We start from the raw sequence: 23,589 nt of genomic DNA, 5'->3' as shown, positions 1-23,589 counted from the left end.
CTAAATTGATTGACAAGATTGCTGATTGATCCACCTGACATGATGAGATGGTCTCCTATTCGCTTACCTTGAACCACTCATCACGATGCCTCTCCAATTCAGCTGCTGACGTTGTTCCACTCACGATCACCCGGAAGCTGCAAATGAGGAGAATGTGAATTTACCAACTGTTACACTGGATCAAGAATACTACATGTAAAACAAACAGGATAAACATAGACCAAAATACATAGAATAAATCAAAGAGTGATCTGTTTACAGACGTGGACTTATTTGCACCTTTTTCTCTTTTCGATCTAAAAGAATACAGGATACTATGCTCTACAACATGAAAGTTTACCTTCTACACATCTCTATATTCAGGGCTGCACACTAACCCATTTTTTCCACTGGTCCAACCTACATGTCAGACCAGTAGGTACCCAGTTTTTCCATTTTTTTACTGGTCAGGGACCGTTTGACCAGTGCCAGAGTACAGCGTCGCTTTATTGACCAATGCTTTGCTTAAATGAAATTCCAGCAAGCAGACAGAAGTGTGCATTATGTAATGCACGTTCTGGTCCATATGTACTTGCCTCTCTTAACCACAAAGTTACCCCTTAACACTTTCAAAATGTGTTGATGCAGATTAGCTGCGGACATTAGAAAACAAATAAGGAATTCATCGAAGTCTACTTATAGTTTCTGAGTGTAGTGGATTGCACAGTAGAATGAGACTAATTATAGTCATGTAGGAGAGAAGACCTGCAAGGCCCTATTTCATAAAAAGTTGATATGATAGCAACTCTGGCAGGAATGGCTATTGTCATGGTAATAACAAGAAGCCAGCTTCCTGATTGGTTGTTGCCATGAGACTCTGCCATTCCAGCATGAGTTGCTATCTAAACGTCTTATATGAAATGGGGCCCTAAAGTTACTCCACCTTCCCTTTCCTATGGCTGATCATACAATATTTTTCGATTGTTTACAACAGCAGGGCTATAACAACTTTCATTAGGTAAATTAGTCTCCTCTGGCTAAAATCTTCCTTTTTTTTGTCTACCTTCTATTAAAAAAAAATGTGCACCAGCTACAAGAAAATGTCTCAGTCTCTGCACTTCATAATTCATCTGAGCTGATATGACTGAGGTTAACATTCACTGGTGTTATGAATTTAGGTCCTGCAGTATGCACAGGGTTAAGACTTCCTTGATAATCTTGCAATGAACCACTGGGACATAAGGTGCATAATTCCTCTTGCTTCCTTCCTCTCATTATTGCTTTTTTTTCAATAAGCACATTACTTGTAATCTTTTCCCCGACAGTCACCAAAAATAGAATGCTCCTGCATTAACCCACAGCATGTACAAGGTTGATGCGAGACTGCCAGGAAAACAATGACTCCGACGAAGTCTTCTATATCTGACTCACATCGAAAAAGAAACCGAACTTCTTTCGGTTGAGACCTTGATTACTAAAGGCTCACTCCATCTCAACATCCTGATCCTACATACAAATGCTGCAGACTCAGCTTTATTCTTTTTCTTCTTTTTTTTAAACTTCATTTTTTTGGGTAAAATCAAGTTCAAGAGGAGACCTGTGCGGGCCTCGCTACGAGTTAAGATCCAAAACTGATATCAGGACACTGTGCATGACACACTGTTTCCCCCTTTGACATTAGCATAGTCTCTCTTAGAACCCCTCCAATTCATTGCCTGAAGATGATTCTCATATTGACATAACGTCTCTCTGAACATTACCGTAAAAGTGGAAATTTTCCTGCTCCCCTGGAAAGATGAATTTCACTTTCTTTTTTAAATTCCATGAAGCCAAAAGATGAAGATGTATTACGTACAACAACAACAAAAAAAGATGTCTGTGTTTATATTTTTGCGCTAATTTCATGTCATATGAAATATGCAAAAATTTCCACAAGGCAAAAGTTTTTACTTTTACAGTAGGCTACATATAAAATTTGGGCAGAACTGTGGTTTACTACATTCACTGCTACTGTTCAACAGTTTTGATTTGCTTGGAGCAAGAATTCATGGTTCATCTATTTCATATTAACATGGATGATACAGTAATGTTACTTGCAATGCTGTAAAAAGAAAACAAACACACACATGAGTAAATGTCATTCAGCAGGTAAAACCACTTCAAACTACAGCATCATTACAGTTTTGTCTTATTTTCACATGATTGAAAAAAAAATCAATACAAAAGAACAGTTCAAACTCCATTCAATGCTACTCATGTTGTAACATTCTATCTTGTTTATCAAACAAAAGTAATACTTTTAGGGAAAACATTACAGTTGGCATGGTTCTACAAGGGCCCTTTGCATAAAAGTTACAATTATGGTTTTTTGCCAGCCAATGGTAACTACCATGGCAACAATACTCAACAGCCAATCAAAATCACGAATTCCATGGAAGTTACCATTGGATGGCAAAGTTACCATAACTTTTATGCAACGGGTCCCTCATCATAACAGATCACCTGGCCAAAATCCTCACATTGAATTAAACATATTACTGTGTGGAATATCAATCCAGAGAAAAAAATCACAAACGTCATTATGTGAAGGTTGAAAAAAGTTTTGGCTGGTTTTATACACCTTGTAGACAATGTTGATTACTGGCAACTTTCACACAATGATAACATTAAAAAAATCTTATACACAGACATTGCAGAAAAATCAAGCACAAACACAAACACAAACACAAACACAAACACAAACACAAACACAGACACAGACACAGACACAGACACAGACACAGACAAAGACATAGACACAGACACAAACACACACACAGCACACACACATGCACACACATACACACACACATTGCCATCAAACACTTTCCTTACACACACTTCAAAGTAGCCCGATATTCAGTTGAATTGCCACTTCCTCAACTTATGCGCTTGTTCGGCAATACATTAATTCGTGGTATATGAGGCTAGACTTAGCCTTAACCTAAGGCTACAGTCTAACCCCAATTATAACACTGCTCCCCTACCATGAAAACCTCAATACAGTTGCTGAAAATTGATACATACAGGTTTTTGATATCATTAGATCTGTCAGACTCCATGGATACCATCCAATAATACATAATTTGTCACAACACATAGAGGGATAAAAATCTGCCACGAAAATGATACCTAGGCTAACAAACATATAAATACAATTTCCAGAAAATTAGCTTTGAGGTTTACATACAATCAATCATGCAGGATATTGGGTAATTGAATGTAATAGGCCAATGTAAGTCACCGTGATAACATGCTTCTTTGAAAAAAAAAATACAAATGTCGATTTCAACTTATTCTTGGACTTGACAGTCAGGACAGTAGCATTTAAAATAATTATAAAACTTACTTGATGTTTGAATGGATAAGAGATAATTTCTATTGTCATCCAGACCACCTTCATTTACCTTTTCTGGGGTTTAATGTCTGCTACATTTATCAAGACATAGTCAAACTTGAAATAAGAGACTATAGGTGTACAAAACTAGATTTAAAACAAAACAAAACTAGATTTATTTTAACAGGACAAGTATTTTGGCAGAGTTAAAACTCCACAACCTGGAACCAAGACTAACTCTTTCATGGTTTCATGTTCTTTTAGCATCAACAGAATTGCCAGAGGGATATAAAATCTTTACTCTTATACATATTTGAACTTCTAACAACATGATCATTCAAATTCACTATCAGGAAATCTCTAGCAATGGTAAAAATATTTGTGGTATAACATGATATATGACCCTGTCTCACAAAACCCACAAAAAAAGTAACTAAACAAAACTTCTTTTATTCTAGTTAAGGTCAGCTTTAAAATCATATTTAATTCATCTTTGATTAGATGTTCCTGACTCACCTAAATAAATACTGGAAAAAACAAACAAACAAATGACCTTTAAGAATGCTACTTTTGTATAAAGGGCTTTCAAGTTTTGGTAAAAGTGCAGTGAGTTTCTCTTTACGGCTTGTGATAAAAACAACACAATTAAAACTCCATAGCAACCACTATGAAGGGATAATTAAATGAACCAAGCACTTAGTACACTTATTAACAACTTTGTACAAATTGTAGGCCTTTTCATGATAAAGTGAAAGTGTCAAAGATACTTTTAGGTGTTTTTTTATAAGTTTTCATAGGATTTTCATGCATACTCTCATATTCCTCATAGGTGGAAAATGGAGAAAGCCATTATGAGACAGAAATAACTGGTTCTTCACAAACTGTTCAAACACTAGTTTACTTAATTCTATGCTTCTAAACTTCATCAAATCTGGATAGCAACTGGGCAACTCGGTCAGAAAACATTAAAAACCCCAATCAGCTGAGTTGAGTCATACCCAAATTGCTATTTTCCGACTAGAAAATTAACCTTTAAGACTTGTGGCTTTTGTAGTGCAAATGTCACAAGTTCATGCATAAAATTTGGGTAGGGCCTACTGTGCTGCAGTTTGGATCACAAAATGAGAGAGTTTATTTATACATCACAACATCAGGAAGTGAGACATATAGATAAAATTTCACCCCCAATAGCCAAGTTTGGATTTATTACATCCATTGATAGTCTAGATTTCTTTGTGTCCTTCACATTGTGGTCAGTGGTCAGAATTTACTTGAAATGTTGAACTATAAACCATCACAGACGATGAATTTAAGCTGCATTTGATGTTGAAATGGGAGGCAAAGCCTAATTTTCCATTGACCACCAATATGATCAACAAATATGATACCAAAAAAAAAAAATTAACATGGCAAACCAAGAACTTGAATGCAAAAACAGTGGATATGGACGAACAGATGGCTGGATTTTCCCTGATCACAAAATCTTAATTCTTGGTAACCGGAATCTGAGATTTCACCATCATGCAATTAAGATCTGTTTCAGTCTGTAGATACAGCTACACAATACCATCGTTAGAAAGTAAACAAGCTCAGATGCATTTGATGCAATGTAAATATGATTTTTTTTTAAAGGATGGCAGAATACATCTATGCATGACAAAAAATATTTCAAAATATCATTTTGTTTTTCTGCTGATGCACTAGTAATGGTGATACTCTACATAATTTGTCATGAGTTTTTAATATGACACACATGCAATACATCTTTTTTTAAAATAATTTAGTATTTATCGGTTAAAAATCATGCCATACATCTCATAAGTAATATCCACAACTTGAACATAACAAATACCACTCTCTGTAATTTTCTCTTACTGATTTTCCAGATCAAAGCTAGGATGGTAACTTTGATGACACATGCATGAAATGTTCGTAATCATGATGCTGCTTTGCTTAGAACATACAGCGAGTCACTGTCAAACAAAATCCTGTCACAAGTTCAAAAAGTCAACATTTGGTAACAGGAATCCTTGTATATTGGTCTGCTCGCTGCTATTCACTATATTTCCAACTGTACTCTTCCCTATTATTGAGTTTCCTTTATTCTTTATACCTTCATATAATCTTCACTAGGACTGCTGGGTTTTCGATGTAGAGTGCAAGCTTACAATTAAGTTCAACTGTGCAAAGTACTGTCATATCATTATCCTTATTATCATTACATTAGCAAGTGAATACACCAGTAGCATCATTTACATTGAGACGTATGAACTGAATGATTTCACCTTTAAGTTGTCACACAGCTACTGGATTCTCCATACAGGATGGGTGTATGATTCACTAATTATGTATTCTGGATCGAATGTGACAGTTAGCGGTATGACAGCATATGGTTGATTGACTTGACATTACGTGTAAACTTAGGACGACAATTAGGATGATGAAACACATTTGTAAAGTCCCTGTATTATGGGTTGAAATCCTGCATGAACAGCCTATGATGATGGCATGTTATGATGGCATATCATTTGTCAGCTAGAATTCTAAAATCGTATGATTCAAATCATGTTTATGGAAAACTGTTTTGACAAATCCTTGCATTCTTGCCACAATCTCTTGCCTTGCAAAGTAGGTATTATGACAACATGTCTTTTTCAGCCTGAATTTTAAAATTATATGATATAAATAAAATTTGTGCAAAACTGTTTGGCATGGTCACTGGCAGTTTTGCTATAAACTCTTGCTTCCAAAGAAGGTATATTATGATAACATATCATTTTTCAGCTAGAATTCTAAATCTTAGGAAAAAAAAAATTGTGCTGAGTTTGTGAATCACTCTTTTGCAGGTCACTGGCAATCTTGCCACAAACTCTCACTTCCCGACTACCAAACATATTATAATATATCTTTTTTATTTTCAGCCAGAATTCTACAATCATATGAAACAAACCAAGTTTGTGAATCACTGTATTGCTAGGTCACAGGCAAATCTTGCCACAAACTCTTGCTTCCCAAGATGTCAATCGCCTTCAAAGCATAATTCAACCTTTGGGAATTAACCACAACTTCGTAATGCCCAAGACTAATAATTGCCAACAATACGGCGTAAAAGTAATGAATATCAAATAAGTCCAGATAATTAACTTACAAAAGTGGAAATTTATACTCACAAGTAGACCTTCTTCCTGGTTGAGATGCTGAACCCGTTGTTGTTGACCTTCTTGACCAAGTTGACCTCCCTGGAGAGCTGCAGGATGTTCAGGGCCTGTTGGTTGTCGTCATCTGGTTTGTAGTAGGAGAGCTCGCCCTGTCGTATTCTGACCCAGCGCCTGCAGGAAGGGGTACAGGAGTCGCCCCCATGGGTATTGGGACAAAGAGAGAGAGATGATGATGAGGATGAGGTGGTTGGTGGTGGGACCGAGGAGGACGTTGACGCCAGGAACCTGTGCTTGCGAAGCGCCCTCTCGAGAGTCGAGTTCCTGCCGCGGCTGAGAGGCGTCCGGGTTGACCCACGCTTGGAGAACTTTGCGTTGTTCTGGGGCTGAAGGGTCCTGCTCCTTGCCTGCCTTACCAGATCCCCACTGGGAATACAAGGTGGCTGGTCTAAAGGGTCAAAAGTTTCCTGACCGTATGGACTATGTAAAGCACTTGGCTCAATGGCATCAAATTGGCCCTGCAGTAAATGGGACAGCAGTAGGTAGAGGGCACGGATGTCCGGCACTGTCTTGGATTTTGTAAAAGGAGACAGGTTTTGAGAATCAGACAAGCCGGATGTACTCTGAGAGTGACCGTTCACATGGAGAAGGATGCAGAGGTGGGTACATCCTTCAAAGATGCCCTCCTTGGTGCACGAGCAGCATGGCTCTGAGGAGGTGGTGAGTGATGATGTGGATGCTGGGAGTGTCGGTGTATTCCAGGAAGAGTGGTTTGACTCGGGGCAAGAGGGACGTATGTCCATGCACATCCATGTCTTGTCGTCCCACTGTAGGAGCATCTTGGACATGACCAGAGGATGGCGCTGGGGTGTGATGTGAACTGGGCACTTTTGGGCACATGTGCTTTCGCCATCCCTTCTTTTGTCACACGAGTAACACACATGGTGCAAGCCATTTGGGATGATGACAACGCACATCCCTCAAACAGAGCCTCAGTACATCAAAGGTGAAAGCAAGGACCCTACTCTATCAATACTTGTGATCCAGAATAAGCATAATCTTGATGACAAACTAGGTCACATTTGCAATTCTGCAACTTCCCTGCAAGTCCTGTGCTTATTGATCAAGAGGGCTATATATGTCCATTACAAGATGGCCACATTTTCACAAAAGCAATACTGCACAGCCAGACTGTCTGGTACATTTTCAACACATACTTGGGCATTGGCTCACTTCAAATGCCTTAAAAGGAAGTGCAAAGTGTCTTAGATCAAACAAGTATACGAACAAACTTTGCCAGCACACACACACACATCTCATCACAAATCTGATAAGAGAGACAGAGCTGGGGGCTCCATCATATCTTTCAATCAGCAGGATAGCGTCGGCACAGATATCCAACCAGAAGCATTAATATCCTTTTATATCCGACGGAAGCAGCACCTTTCTCCAATGTACAGCCTTGCAGACATTGCAAATTCCATTGGTCATGGTTCTCCAAATACACTTGACAGAGCTGCAAATTCGAGTAACAGCAGCCAAAACACAGATTCTCTTTGACTCGTGACTCTCATAACAAAGGAAGACAAATTCTCCAGTGGTTTATATTTGAAATTTTTCAAGTGACAATCCCAGGGTCGACTTTCTTCAGATTTTATGTATCCAGGACCAAGGAGTGACCTGCACACCCTTTATCTCCCATCAAAAGTGGCAACGTGTCTATCAGAACATTTCAATGACCACTATACTGCAGTAAAGCCAGGCAGCTACATAATCTCTCCACGCCAATCATCACAAAGCTGATACTAGCTACTGGACTGGACCAGTTTTGGGTAGGGAGCTTTTCTCTTTTGGGGTGGAGTTGACAATGCCAAGCGCTGCACTATTAAGACCCGTTTTCCGTTCCGCGCCAATTGGCCACTTCCTATAGGCGACACAATCGGCAGCAGAGTGCCCGTTGTTCACTTGGAACCACCCATCTCACTTGCGTTTAAGCCCTTGGATGCAGCAATACCATATGTGTGGGTGTAAATTAAAAACAGAGATATGCCTTCACGTCAGCTACAGTATTTCATTATGTGGAAAATCCATCTATGTGCAAAGTATTTGGCACTGTCTTGCAAGCAAAGGTTCTGAGATTTGATACAACATATTCAATCACTGAAGAAAAATAATTTTTCTGTTTTTAGTATTAATCTACAACTCATCACTTCACAACCTTATCAATCCTTAATTGAAGAATATTTCAAGGATATATGTATTATATATCCCCCCCCCCCTCTGTCTGTTTTCTCTATTTCTTTATTTACTTATTTATACTTAATTTATTCTTATTCTTTTTTTTTGGGGGGGGGGTGGGGGGGGGGTGGGGGGGGGGGGAGATGGTGCAGCTCGAAAGACTCAGGTCACCAGAGCATCAAGAAAAGGACAGTCAAGAGCTACACATGAATAGATATCTACAGTTTGACAACAATACAGTGGTAGTCATTCAATCATGAAACAGTGAACAAACGACAGCAACAGTCTGCAAGCACCCTATATTCTCTTGCTTGCCTATAACTGCTGCTAATAAACATGGACTGGAAATGCCTGCGGTCTGGAGGGGATTTGCTGGCACTGGAAATAGAAGATGAACCGAGCCAGAGTTGTGCAACCAGACAGAGCTACACTAATCAAATCAGCCACAACCCCATGCACAGAGCAAGGCAATGAGCACAGTGAAAAAAAAAAAACAGAAATAGAAATTGATTATGTCTTGGGAGATGATGTACAATCACACACTTCAGAAAGCAATTGTCCATACAGGGGAGATGGAAAGTGTATACATTAAATGGCATGTAAAAAACACAGTTTTCTTTAACTAACGCAAAAAACTGAAAAAGCGCATATTGCTTCGGAAATGAAACTAGTAAAACTTTTTGTTCATTCTTTATTTCTTTCTGTCTTCCATTCCTTCTTTTGTTGTTTCTTTCTTCTGCTTTTTATCATAATTGCTTGATGCATTTTCCAATTCTTTTCAAAGTGTCAAGAAATGAATAATGTGTAATCTTGTACTATACTCTTTAACCATCAATCAATGTTGCAATGAATTTAGCCTATACCAGATTTACTTTGGTGCTGTAGAATTCTATGATCTTGAATGATTGACACGTAGCCCTGGAGGGCTTCTGACTTAAATAAAATGCAAATCAATTCTGCCTCAAGACTTAATCCCCACCCCTAGAAAAGAACATCAAAACAAAACAAAACAAAACAAAACAAAACAAAACACTTCAGTGGTAGCAAAGCACTGACCTGAGGTGCCTGCTATTCAGTTGTGCAAGTGGTGAGTGTTTCAAGTAGCTGTACTCTTATTGGCAACTTTGATTTCTCTATTTTTGCGATACAGCTACCATATTTCAAAATGTTATTTTTCTCACCACTCTATGTTTTCTGATTGCATAAGAGGGTAATGTAGGTATATTCTTTGTCACGATCGACTCATTTTTTTTTTTTTTTTTTTTTTATACAGCAATTTGAGTCACATTTCTATTTTGGATATGCAATTGATTGCAGTGTAATATCAATATGAGTCAGTTCAGAGGATATTATTACCTTTCTGAAAGGTGGGAGAGTTTCCCAGATTATACTTTGACCACTTTCCTGGTCATTTGTTTTCATTGCGGGTCAAGTCGCATAATCACCCCCTTTTATCACAGACACACAAACTGCTGATTGGGATTTCATGCGTATTTCCACTGGAAAATTTAGCCTGGCCCAATTACTGCCCACAATTGGAGTATGAGGTCAAACCCAATTTACTAAAAGAGCATATGGATGATTGATACAGGGGAGGTGAAAAAAAGTATAAACTCTGATGCCTAATAACCCTTTGTTAAGTATTGTACAAGTCAGGTGTGGTTCTGTATTTTAATATCTGGCTTACAAAGTTATACCATGCCCTGACTTTTGAAAAGTGAATGGATGATCAATGCAAATTTTTGGTAATTATAAATGAAATAAGAGTAATAACTCTATTTTCAGAATTCTATAAAAGTATTAATATTCTCAAGTATGGTTCATGGGTAGAAATGTCAGAGCTTGGAGAAGTTGAAAAGTCACTGGATTCTTGATATTTGATATTGCATGACTCTATTATCAATTTCAATTTTGTCTTTAATGGCACTGTATACTTCATTGTTTGATTTGTCACAGTTTGTTTGTGACAAATTGTTTCAATACTGAAATACATCAATGATTACTTGTGTACTATCATCTAGCATGCAAAAGTGATATCAAATATGACACCTGTCAGTCTCAATCACACACAGCATTGGCAATTAAATGGGAATAATTGTTTTCATTTGGGGAATATCAATGCCTGTGTTGCTTGTTTGCAGAAAACGGCAAAATGACATTACTCTCTGTAAAGATCTGCCTTTGTTGACAAATTACAGACAATAACAAACTTTTGAAGCCAACTGGAAAAGAAAAAAAAAACACCCTTTGCATAAAGACATATTATGATTAGTATGACAACTTAATATTTTCACTTCCCTTTCTTAATTTTCATATTGTGTGGGACTGCATTCCAGTCTATAGATAGCTGACAAATATCTGAAGGCAAATATGATAAAAAAAGTAGCATTATAATGAATTTTGAATGCCCTTTCATCATGTAAATCGCTCCTCAAATACAATAAATGGATCTTAATATCACTTTTAGTGTGGTATAAGACATTAGCAAAGAACAGATATGTCTTTATCAACAGAGAAAAAAAAAAGAGAAAGAAAAAAAGTCCTTCCCTTACTGAGCATTTCTACTGTCAAAGAATGCACATGTACAGAGCGTGCATTCCACATGCAGCAATATACTTTTAAAGGCATAATTTGAAGCACAGGTCTTAACTGTGCAAAGATCTTAATAGATATTGCATAAATTGCAATTGATTTAAAAAAAAGAGTGATAGGGTAATACCAACAAAGTTTTACACATCACAATAGTGGGAAATAATAACATGCAAATGCATAGAGTGCACAAGAGGAAAACTTCTTTTGGTAGAAGAATTGAAGGAGACAGAGTGATATTACGATGACAAGAATTTATCAGTGTTTGCATACATACCCCATAATTTTAAATGTTAAAAATCTATCTTCAAAATCAGAAATTCCACATTTTTGCCTCGCTAAGGGACAGCAAACTGGAGTGACTCAGATCAAATACCAAGATTGGCAAAGATTTTTTCTTCAGATCAACTTGCTAGGTGTTGCAGGAAACTAGGGCTGATTGACTCTCAGATGCAGCTGCTATAGCAAATGGACAATAACTGCTGGACACTCTAAAACTGAAATATCATCCATGGCACATTTAAAAGGAAATAGAAGAAAGGGGGCACTTTTGGCTGGTAAGGGTTTTTCCCCCCTTTCATAATCTGGCAATCAGATAATGGGTGGCCCCAAGAATTTTTTTTTTTCCTCCCTGCTTTTTTTTCCTAAAAATGATTTTTTCTCCCCTCAAAGCTTAGGAGTGATAGCAATCTGCAGAGTAATGACAAAAGCTTTGAAATTGGCGTGATAGGCTTCCGTGTGCGGTCATTTGTACCTGCACAGTTGCCAGAAATTCTATTCTCATCCACCTTCAGAGCTTGAGTTTGGATAGGTTGGTGAAGATTCTAATGATTTCTGACAAAAATTGATGGCTTTTTCAGAATGCCTTTCCACAGACAGAAAGCAAGTTTAATGAAAGTGAAACATATCCCAAGTACAAATTACTATGATACAACTGAAGGCAGAAAAAAAAGAAGCTACAATTTTCATTCTAATTGGACATCATGTAGAGAAGAAAAAAAAAGACAAATTTCAATGGATTTGTTTCATAAACATATTCATATACACACATCTACAAAGAGTTTTATTGCAAAATGAGCTCACTCCATTCTCATTTAGATGAGATATTTGCAATTAAAGCTGCTAAAATTAAAAAAGCAATAAGAAAATTCTGGATATCTTTAATCATATCTTCAAGAATACTCCATGTTATATTACAAATGAGATATCACTGGAACTTGGTCTATCTGATGACGATGGGCTTGCTGTTTAAAACTGGAGTTTTAAAATGTTTAAAATTGGTGCCTAGCCCATTTTGCCACAAGACTCTTCATATTCAAACAACTATCAGTGGTAATTATATTCTTGGTCAAAAACATAAGAACTTCTACTCCCTCCTACCCATGGGTGATGATTACTGAGTTCTCATAATTATGCCATCAGATGATTTAAAGGAAATGACCAATTATTTTGATCTATTTCCAAAAAGGAAATTTTATGAAGATGTGTGTGCAGGTGAAAAGAAACTTAATAAGGTGTAGACATCATCACCCCATCTGATTATTTCATATTCAAACTTGGAGTGACATTTCATTGAGATTTGTGAGATGATTCTTGGTTTAAATACATGCAGAGAACACACACACACACACACACACACACACAAAAAAAAAACACAACAACATACATTGTCTCAGTGACAAAGTGAAGAACACAATGTCAATCATAATTATCAAAGTGTGAACAGCAAAGTTTAGCCGTTCAAATATCAGTTATTATCAGTATCAGTCATCAGAAATAATGGCAAAGGATGATTAAACTGAAAGCACACAAGTAAATACACTAAGAAATCTGCTACCTGTTCAATGCTTATAAGACGGATATCATTAGTAACTTCATGTAATGAAAATAATGATAATAAAAAGTTTGTTAACATCATTAATGTTGCCATTACTTGTAATCACTATCTGAATTGGCAATTCAAAGAATCTTGAATCAATAACTCTTTTGCATTATTCATGCACAAGTGTAATTTTGAACAAGGTTAGTTTTCATAGTTGACAAATATATCTGATATAAATACAAAGGTATGAACACATTTTGTAATATCACACATCAACTGATGCAACTAGAGGTGACATCCAACAGGGAGATTTCAAAATAACTGTACTGTTGAGAGTCAGCATGGAACACTATGACAGATACACTTTGACAGGCATTTCCTTACATCAAGAAGGGGTTAAAAATGATAAAATTGGCTGGTTCAAAATATGTTACAATGATACACACTATCTATTCGAAAGAGGGTAGATAAACAAGATGAGAATGTTCTGAAATCATTACATTTGGGGTGGTTGGGTGTAACACTTTAAATACATGTCAGTGACTTTCTGCAATTACTCTATATGTTGCTGGCCCCATGAAGCAGCTCCTCTATGTGTTGCTCAGAAGATATTTCATGTTCTTGTTGGCCCATTTTTTTTTAAAGATTTAAACTAAGAGTTGCAACAAATCAGCAGTATATTTGCTATCTTCTGCAATGACTAATTTAGGTGGATTAGATGGCCAGCTTCAACGGAGGATTACCCAAAGAGGCACAAATTATGTGGCTGTGATGGGACGCGGAGCACACGATGGAATTTGAGCAGGAGCAAGAGCAAGCCACTTTTTCTTCTTCTCTCTCTCTCTCTTTTTTATCAATTAACACATTTGTACGATTATGGCACTTCTGGGGTGCGATGAGTCATTTGTGCTATTTCTACAGTGAGGCTTTTTGCCAGATTTATGGTCCTTGGTATTTAATATACCAGGAATGCATGATACATAGTCGGCCATATGCCAAATCTATTAACAGTTTTGAATTCTGAAAGAAATGTGAAAATAGATTAACATTGTATTATTCCCATAGAGATAGCAATACAATCAAACAGTTATACAAACCTCACAAAAAAGCAAACAGGTATATGCGGGGGGGGGGGGGGGGGGGGGTGAGGATATTTCTTGACATCAATCAAAGATTATGTCTTATAATTCCCATACAACTTTATAGGTTATATTCCTTCATTAAAATCTCACTGTGTTTGAATTATCTTCCTCTTATACTTACTTACCTTACTCTACAGTTCTCATGTGTAAAACAAGAAACTCATGGGCATTTTTAAAATCAAGATTCCTTGGTTTTACAGAACATGACACAATAATGAAAGCTCCAAACATGCATTAATTAGCACTGTGACATGTACTGTGTAATGTTTCAAACATACTGTATGTCAATTATTGGCATATATTAATATTCTTAAGCTATACAGAAAATGTATCATACAATATGAATGTGTCAATGACTGGCATTCTGCATATCTAAATATACAGGCAATGTATCTGACAAAATGAAGTGACACACAGGTACTAACCGTGTCCACGTTGTGTAGAGATTGTGGTTCTTCTTCTCCAGAAAACCCTCCCTGATGACTGCCTGGCACTGGGACAGCGTCCCCCTGAAGTCGGCCTGAGTCAGGACACGCCCCGTCGCCGCCGACTTGTTCTGCTCGACGATGAGGTGCAGCAACCTGCAGATCTGCAGCAGTTTGTTGATGAAATAGTTGGAAGACATTTTTAGTGACCTCACTTCATCCTAAAGACCATGTACCATTTGAACACAGTACTAGCCTGAGATATCTGAGTGATGAACCCCATAGAATGCAACTGATGCTGCTTTCTAAAGGCTAATTCTCCATTACGGTTTACTGGTGTCCTTTCTGCTTGCTACAGGTTGTTTCCATATAAATGTCATGGTCCAGAATTTTGCAATCGCGCAAACAGATGTCAAAAATATGGAAAGCAATACACAATAATTTGAAGTCATGCATGAGTGCAATGAAGGAATTTCACATTTCTGCTCAAGAATGAAGACATACGAAGCTTGGTACACACACTGGAAAAACAAGCCATGATTGAGATGATCCCCATCGTTCAGGGTGAGCTGACTTCAGGATTACAGGTGGACCAAAGTGCTAAAAGAGAGGGGACTACCGATGGCTTGGTGCCTGTTGGCCCCCCTGGTTGGGGGACATCCACACCCCTCTGGTTAAATGTCGAAGTTTATTGGCAGAGGCTAGGATCATAACACTCCCCTGGGTCCCAAGGCTCAAGTGGCACTTTCTCAGCTGAATGTCTCAGTTGCCGTGGAAACTTGATGAGAATGTCAGGGCTGGTGGGGATGATAACTTCCTGCAAACTTTTCCCTTAGTAAAGAAAAAAAGGAGCATGACCCCATTATGAAACCAGAAAACTGTTAAAAACCTCCTCCTTTCTCATGTGAAATGAGCAATAGAAGCATGATTCCAGTAAAATAAAGATGCAGGATCTGAGAGTCATAGCATCTGTGATGGTTGCCGTTTGATCAGCAAAAGTACTCAAAAGAATGTCTGCACGGTTCTGGCAGGTAGTAACGTTACGTTCCCTTAAACAATCCGGCAGAAACTCCACTCCAGAACACGAATGACACAGGATGCAGTGGTGCTGTAAGCACAGGAACTTCTCATTCATGGCTACATCCAAAGACACGTGAAACATGGCGCCTTGGATCAGTGATGCAGATGGTATGTACAGGATTGTCTGTGAGACATCTTGGTTTAGCTCTTCGCTCAGACCTTCTGTGAGGAAGTGAAGGCCTAGACCGAAATTTACGCATCTCCCGGAAGTTCAAGTGTGAATGAGGTGCACAAATCTGTCGTCTCGGTAACCCCTCCCTCCCCCCATCGTGCATGCAGGAAAGTAGGTCTGTAGATCGGGAAGGGGCGTAGACAAAATCACGCCAATGTAGACACCATGCAAACAAACCACTGTGCAGTCAAAAAAAAAAAAGGGCCTCTCTTGAGTTCTCAACTAATTGCCTGCCTTTCCCCCACTGTATAGCTTCGTGGAATACCCTCCATCATCACAGACCAAATTAAAGGCAGAAAGAGATACAGAAAGAGGGAATGGATGATTAGAAAAAGAAAGGGAGAAGGGATGGGGGGGGGGGGGGAGGGGGGCTGGGAGAGTTCCAATGATGAAAAGGATTGACTGAATTTCTTACTGAGGATTACACCTAGGTCATGTTAGTACAGCGTCGGCCAATAAGAAGTGCGTGCTAAGCTGCCATGATGACAGCTAAGTATCTGGATCTCCTAGTTGTTCTATCACTGTGACTAGGCTAATTTCAGCCCCCTAACCCCCTCCTACGGCTGAACTTGAAATCAATTGTGCAGGCATTGCTCACTAATGATATATTTGGAACGTTTTACTTTTTACATATTTGTAAAATGCAACCTTTTCATACCTCAGAAATTCAAGGCTGGAATATTAAAAAAAAACCATGCTGTTTCACAAATAGTTACGACCATCAATAGTTAATTGTGGGAAGCTATCCCCTCGAATGTGATAAATTTAACAACTTTACTAAAAAGCACTTTGCCTCGTACCCATTAACATGACAAAGTTATTTTGTTAGCAAATATGTTAACAATGCTTTTCTTTTATTATAATCACCCTAAACATGAAAGTGCATTCCCTGTGTGTATTCAGTATAAAACATAGAACTCAATTCAAATCTATCTCATGGTTAACTTATATTACAGTTGCTATTGCTGATTGTGCTCTGACTTCGAGAGGAAAAATCTACATTGGTCAATCCATTTTCAAATGCACGTTGGGTTCTGCTTCATCTCATCTCTAAATTACTGCAACATGCAATAAATGAAAATGCAAAAGCAAGGGTCTAAAATCCAAATCATTATACATCTTCACTGTCAAAGGAATAACTTCCAGATTACAGTAAACAATCCCCTCAACAAATGAAAAAAAAAATATTGAGGAGAAATATCAACCACTTACCTTTTCTTTCTCTTCTAGTGTGTCGGCTTCCAGCTCATATTCATGGTGGTCTTTGAAGTAAATAAAAAATCTGAGCCCCTCCTGGAAAATAATGAGAACAAAAGAAAATAGAAGTTTCTGGAAAATTGAACTGTGTTTGCATTGAAAATAGCTACCTCATATGTACGCCCATCTCTGTGTATCATATGACCAGGAGTTTAAAGTGCAGTGGCAATAATGATTCTTGTAATGTATGATTAGGATGTATGCTGGGGATAAATATGTAAGAACGAAAGGTGAATAAAATACAGAGATAACTGAAAACCCTAAGCATTACTGCAAATTAATGGGTACCGTTGGTTCTGTGAATAGTAAGTTATATTAACAGGAGCAAATACAGCGGAGATAATGATTCTTCTAGTGTATGATAAGGGTGTGTGCTGGGGACAAATGTATATAGGAGTGAAAAGAGCACAAAAAACGTAGATAAGTCAACACCTACTACTGCAAATAAATGAGTCCATTTCATTTTGTGAAGAGTAAATTGATGTACACTTAAATTTACACTTACTACCAAATGCAAAACAAACCCAACCAAATTAGAATATTACATTGAATGGAACTTGAAATTCCAGCTGTTGATGGAGAGGTCAAGCTCAATTTCTTGACTCATGATCAATTTCATTATCTGGCCACAAGAGGGATGGTGCCATCGTTACCAGTCTCTCCATAGGACAGGGGTACCAACCAACAAACTGATCATGAGGTAACAAATGCATATCATCGCTGGGGCGACAAGACCTCTTATCTACAAAATGTCAAATGTTCACGAGAGCAAAAATACATGGCTGCCAAAGCACTTTATCAAATGGAATTACTTTTCCTTTTTGTTCTCACATTTTTGGGTAAGACAGCTAGGATTTGGATAGGACATCACTTGACTACTTATCTGACCATTCATCAAAAAAGTCATTTTCACCAAAATTTGAGATACAAGGTCTTGTCACCCCGGTGACGATATATATGTGCGATTGCAATTCTGGCAATTCTTGTAGTTGGTTATCCAGAAATGCACCAATTTTCTCTGCAGTGGAAGGGTAAATCTACACTTACTCACTCAACACCTTTTTTTCCCCCTTCATGGAAGTATGATAAGCAGTAAAAAAGTAACAAAAATGGGTTGTTGCAGATGAAAGGGCAAAGAGGCTCACTAATCCCAAGTGATAGTCACAAATCAATTATAGGCCTACGTCTCTGAGTATGACTAAAATCGGGGCTGATGTCCCTCAAATTATGGCAGTGTGGGAGAGGATGATTTGCCTGCAAGGCCAGCAGAAATCTTTTCCTTCCCATGTCCCCATTATAATCACTCTCTTTCTTTCTCACTTAACCCTCTATGTGCTGTGCCACCTAATTGTGATTTTGCCAAGCTATCTATTTATGGTTATCAACATTTGGTAAATCCATTGAACTTACCCCCCCCCCCCCCCACAACAACAGCAAGAACAAGAACAAGAACAAGAACAACAACAACAAATGTACACCCTAACAAAGTGGACTGTAACAAATAAAACAAAACAAAATTGGGCTTTCTGGAGGGTTAGACAAACCCACTTCAGGGTATAACAATAGCACAGTCCTATATCACGGCAACTGAGATATATGGCACCAATACCTCACTTGACGATATGCTAATGGTCATTAATATTGGTTTTTCAGGAGGGTGTTTCATAAAGCTGCTCGTAAAGTTACGAACAACTTACGAGCGACTGGTGATCAGTTCTTGTGGTGAGTTATGGAAATTCTGAGATAAGTACAATAGTGTATAGCAACATCAGAACTGATCACCAGTTGCTCGTAAGCTGTTCATAACTTTACGAACAGCTTTATGAAACAGGGCCCGGGTCATTTGTTTGGATTGTGGAAGACAGTTCAGAGCCCACATCAGTAGATATGTACTGACAATGGGAAACAAGGTGCACTCAAGGACTAATCAAATTATTTTATAGTAATTGAGTATAGCACTATCAGCAGTGCATAAACACCTTGAGCGAGAGATCAACGGTAGACTGTGTGGTAGCTATTTTGGTTAACTTTAGGCAAGTCAAGATCCAGGAGGAATTTGTGGTTTGCTAGCTGTTAAGAATATAGTCACGACAATTAACACCCACTTCCCCTGTAAAGAAGCACAACCCCTCACAAAAAATAAATGAAATAAAAAAATGTATCTACATCACACACAAAACAAACTAGATAAATAGCATTTCTTCACTGACTACCCCAACTCATTTCCATCAAAAATTACAAAAACAAAATGCCTTTGCAATGAATGAAACAAACAAAAAAAAGTGACAAAGTTGGCAGACTGCCCTAGTATGAATTGTCCACCAGTTTGCTGATTCACTCAGGTCTATGGAGTGTCAATAGACAGTAATGTTAACCCCGTTGAGGACGAGTCCAGTGTATACTTGGGCAGGTATCTATGGGAAATGTGTGTTGTAACAAAATCAGCCCATCCTCAATGGGTTAATGGGAGAGTCTGCCATGCATTTGATATCCATTCATCTTAAAGGGACTGTACAGTACTGGTTGAGGTAGGGATTCATGTTTTGAACATTCCTAAGTGAGATAATGAAAAGCATCTTATGAAATATGAAAGAGCATGTAATTTTAAGAAGGATTCAACATTCATTTGATCAAAATTTGTTTTCAAATGGCTGAGATATCCAAAAAGAGTGCTACTAATAAAAGGCGACATGCCATAACTTTATTAGGATCTCTTTGTTTCACTTTGTTTTTGGATATCTCAGCCATTTCAAAACCGATTTTCATCAAATAAACTTTTGATACCCCTTAGAACTGCATGCTCTGTGACATCTCATAGAGTGGTTTCTGAATATCTCGTAAAATGTTAAAAGCTAAATCTACACCTCGACCAGAACTGTACACACCCTTTAATATTCATTGCACAACCCACTGAAGATGAGTCCTAAGAATACTCAGTCAGGTGTCTATGGGGAAATGCATGTTATATCAATATAAGTCTGTCCTCAAGGGTTAATTTTTGGTATAGGATATCCCAGCCTTGTCCCTTGGCCCTGATGGATCATAGACAGATTGATAAGCAGAGCACAGTAGAACATGACAAAACAAAGAGAAACAAAGTACATTACATTATGCAAGTGGACATGAAACACAATATGAAAGGTACATTGTTTTGATCTCATAACCACTTTATCAGTTCAATACATAGAATCAAATCAACTCCAATTCCATAAGTTTTGACATTGTTTTCATGGTCATTTTGAATGGAAAAACTTTTGTTCTCTCAGTACTTTAGACTTCAAACAAAAAGAAAGTCTAAATGAGATTAATTTTCTGTCATCATGGCACCATGTAAAAGATTAAAAATATATAATCACTTGATGTCATATAGAGTTAATGAAACTTTTCTCAATTTAAATGACAATAATCTCCTAACTTTATCACTTGTTACAAGAAAACTTGAACAAATGTAAACATACACTTTCATTTCCACAATTTATTGTGAACCACAAATATGACAGCAATGTTCTTGCCTTGTACAAGTCTTAGGATTTTCAGAGGTCTGTAAATATTTTAACATGGCAATGACATGGACATCTTAATGGCATGATGTTGCAAAACTAGTATTTGCTTTGCTTGCTTACATAGAAATTTACTTCCTTTCCCTTGATCTAGGAGAGTAGATTATAATCAATATAAAGGTGTTGTTAATTATACAATCCTATATGTATCTCCAGCAGTGTCAAAAAGTTTAAAGAGAATTATGACAGAGTGGTATTTGCACGCAAAAAGCTGTTGTAGCACAATGCTGAGATAACATTTGTCATTTATAGAGGTGCTGATGTACATGTAGCAATCAAAATAACTCGACAAGATGTCACTTGGCTTTACCGTTGATTTTCACAGAATTGTTAGCATGAATCAAAACTTTCCCAACAAATGACCAGCATATTTATCGGAGGAAATAATAATTCCAATTCTGCCATATCTTGATGCAAAACTGGGTTCATTTTCTTCTACCATCCCTTTAAGAAAGAGCTTGGCACTCCATTGGAGGTGGGTGGCTGCCTTGAGTAAGGTTATTATGAAGATGAGTGACAATGGTAAGGATGGACAAGCTAAGGAGTAGTCTGAGGTTACAGACAGTATTATGACATCTCTTAGCTCAGCCTGGATTCACATGGCAACCATTATATAAGAATAGAGCTCTACATTCTCTATAGCTCTCAAAATTGGTGCAAAAAAATTTCTGAAAGAATACTTTCCCATTTACTTTTTGCCTTTTCTCTATCTGTCTTTCTATCTATCCATTTATAAATACACACATACAAACATACATACATACATATGCACATATATAAATGGTATAAATACTTTTTGGGTTTTCTTGTAGCTGGCATGCATATGTATGTGCAATTTTGTCAGAGAACAAATCATTCAAAGTTATCATTTTATTTCAGGCTCTTCTTTTATAGAATTAAGGTCATATATGAGGTCAAATAATTTCATAAGTGAGAAAGAGAAAAGCAAATTACAGCTTATATTCATTTTTCCATACACTCATTGACACATGATTCTCAGGAAATCCTGTATCTGATTCTTGAATGACATTTTCTCAGAATTTGAAATCAATTAAAACAGTTTTAGTGCCTAAAAATATTGTGCTTCTACTGAGCAGAATTTGTACTTGTATTTGAAAATTCACTGTTGCCACACACAAATGAATACCCCAAATGTCTACAAATGCAGATTTGTCAACAATATTTGTGACTTATGATGTCATAAACACTAATACTGTACAACATGGCAAATTGGACGATTAAAGAAAAAAATCTATGACAAGTCTAATGTTTACAAAATAAGAGATTCTTCGGTAAATCAATCATTGCTTTATATTCAGCCTATGTTCCTAAAACTCATGTAGAAGAAATACCAAAAACAAGCAAACAAACAAACAAACAAAAAATATAAACAAAACAAACCGATAAAAGACCAGAAACAAAACTGATTGACTTTCATCCCTCAAAGAGCAGGTTTTTTTTTTTTTCTTGTTGTTGTTGTTGTTGTTGTTGTTGTTTTTTTTTTTTGGGGGGGGAGGGGGCAATTATATGATGATTTCATTACAGAACGACTTCCATCAACTAAACTTCTTTTAGCTTTTATCTCTTGAACAACAACAACAAAAAAGATGAGACAGACATGTAGACATCCACTGCTTGTTTCATTATTATATCTTTTTATTTTCCACTGCCCTGGGCAAATTAACAGATGGGCAGAGAGGGCTACAAGGTTAGGTCCTGGACCAGGTGCAGTGGGACCTAGTTCTGAAGAGAGACTAGGCCCTAAACCGCACTGGTGTCAGCACCATTAGTCATGTAGGCAACTGGCGCAGACACTAAAGGGTTCAGTTACATCTTCCCTGCAGCCTTAAGTGTAATTCTGGCTGTCGGAGGGGAGAGTAACTGGGTAGCCGGGAGCAGGGTTGCATTTCCAGGGGGCGATGAAACATACATCATAAAAGTGCCTAGAAACACTACACATTAGTGCCACTGAAATGTAACACATCTCCACAATGATATCTACATAGGGGCACACTGGGTTATTCACTGCATCTTTACTGGAAATGTTACCCTGGATTTTCTTTTTCATTTTCTTTTTCTTTTTCTTCCTTTGGTGAAGAGGTCCTGGTGATTAAATAGGTAGGTTGGAGATTTGCAGAGGGCAGGAAGGGGGAAGGGTGGGGAAGTTGGGATAAAATAAATGCATTCTCATTCATTAAAGTGGCTACTGGGATATTTCTTCAGATCTTACATTGAGGAGAGATGGGATCAACTGTTCCAGGTCAAGCACAGATCTTTCTTGCACATTTCAGGGATTTATTCGGCAAAACATGGGTTTGCATAGGGGTACTAACAGTGGCGAGGGGCAATAATATTTAAAGGAGAGGGGGTAATAGCAATGGAGAAGGGGCAATAGCAGTGGAGAGGGGGTAATAGCAACGGAGAAGGGGTAATAGCAGTGGAGAGGAGTTAGACAGGTCCAATGCTATCATAGAAGACAGATGGAAAATACATATCTGGGGTGTACTTTTAATTGAAGTTGCAGTGTTTCTCTGTTTGTTTGTTTGTTTGTTTGCAAGAAGGGCAGGGTCAGACAAGGTCAGAGGAGGCACACGCTCGTTGCAGGTCATTGAAAATGTTATAAAACATTCACAGTCCACTATGTTCCCTTCAACAGCTGAAAACATTTCTTCAGATTTCAGAGGAGGAGAAGGAAAATGAGAAAGAGAAGAGGGAGGAGAAGGAGGAGAAGAAGAAAAAGGAGGAGGAGGTGGAGGAGGAGGAGGAGGAGAAGGAGGAGAAGGAGGAGAAGAAG

At 37.8% G+C, this 23,589-nt stretch overlaps 1 protein-coding gene across 1 annotated transcript in view; it reads right to left on the bottom strand.

Annotated features, from left to right (window-relative positions):
• LOC139732478 (uncharacterized) overlaps positions 1-23,589 on the bottom strand; it is a 221,529-nt gene that overhangs the window by 67,333 nt on the left and 130,607 nt on the right. The window contains exons 7-10 of the mRNA XM_071643340.1: positions 17,191-17,271; positions 14,727-14,890; positions 6,526-6,684; positions 68-137 (exon numbers count right to left, since the gene is read on the bottom strand). Coding sequence (XP_071499441.1) covers positions 68-137; positions 6,526-6,684; positions 14,727-14,890; positions 17,191-17,271 — 474 coding nt within the window. The remainder of the gene's footprint in view (positions 1-67; positions 138-6,525; positions 6,685-14,726; positions 14,891-17,190; positions 17,272-23,589) is intronic.

The sequence above is a fragment of the Diadema antillarum genome, unplaced genomic scaffold (genome assembly GCF_040938485.1).
Source record: "Diadema antillarum isolate AM-2024a unplaced genomic scaffold, OU_Dant_1.0 seq00000425_RagTag, whole genome shotgun sequence".
NCBI classification, from domain to species: Eukaryota; Metazoa; Echinodermata; class Echinoidea; order Diadematoida; family Diadematidae; genus Diadema; species Diadema antillarum.
This window is presented reverse-complemented; position numbering and strand designations above follow the sequence as displayed.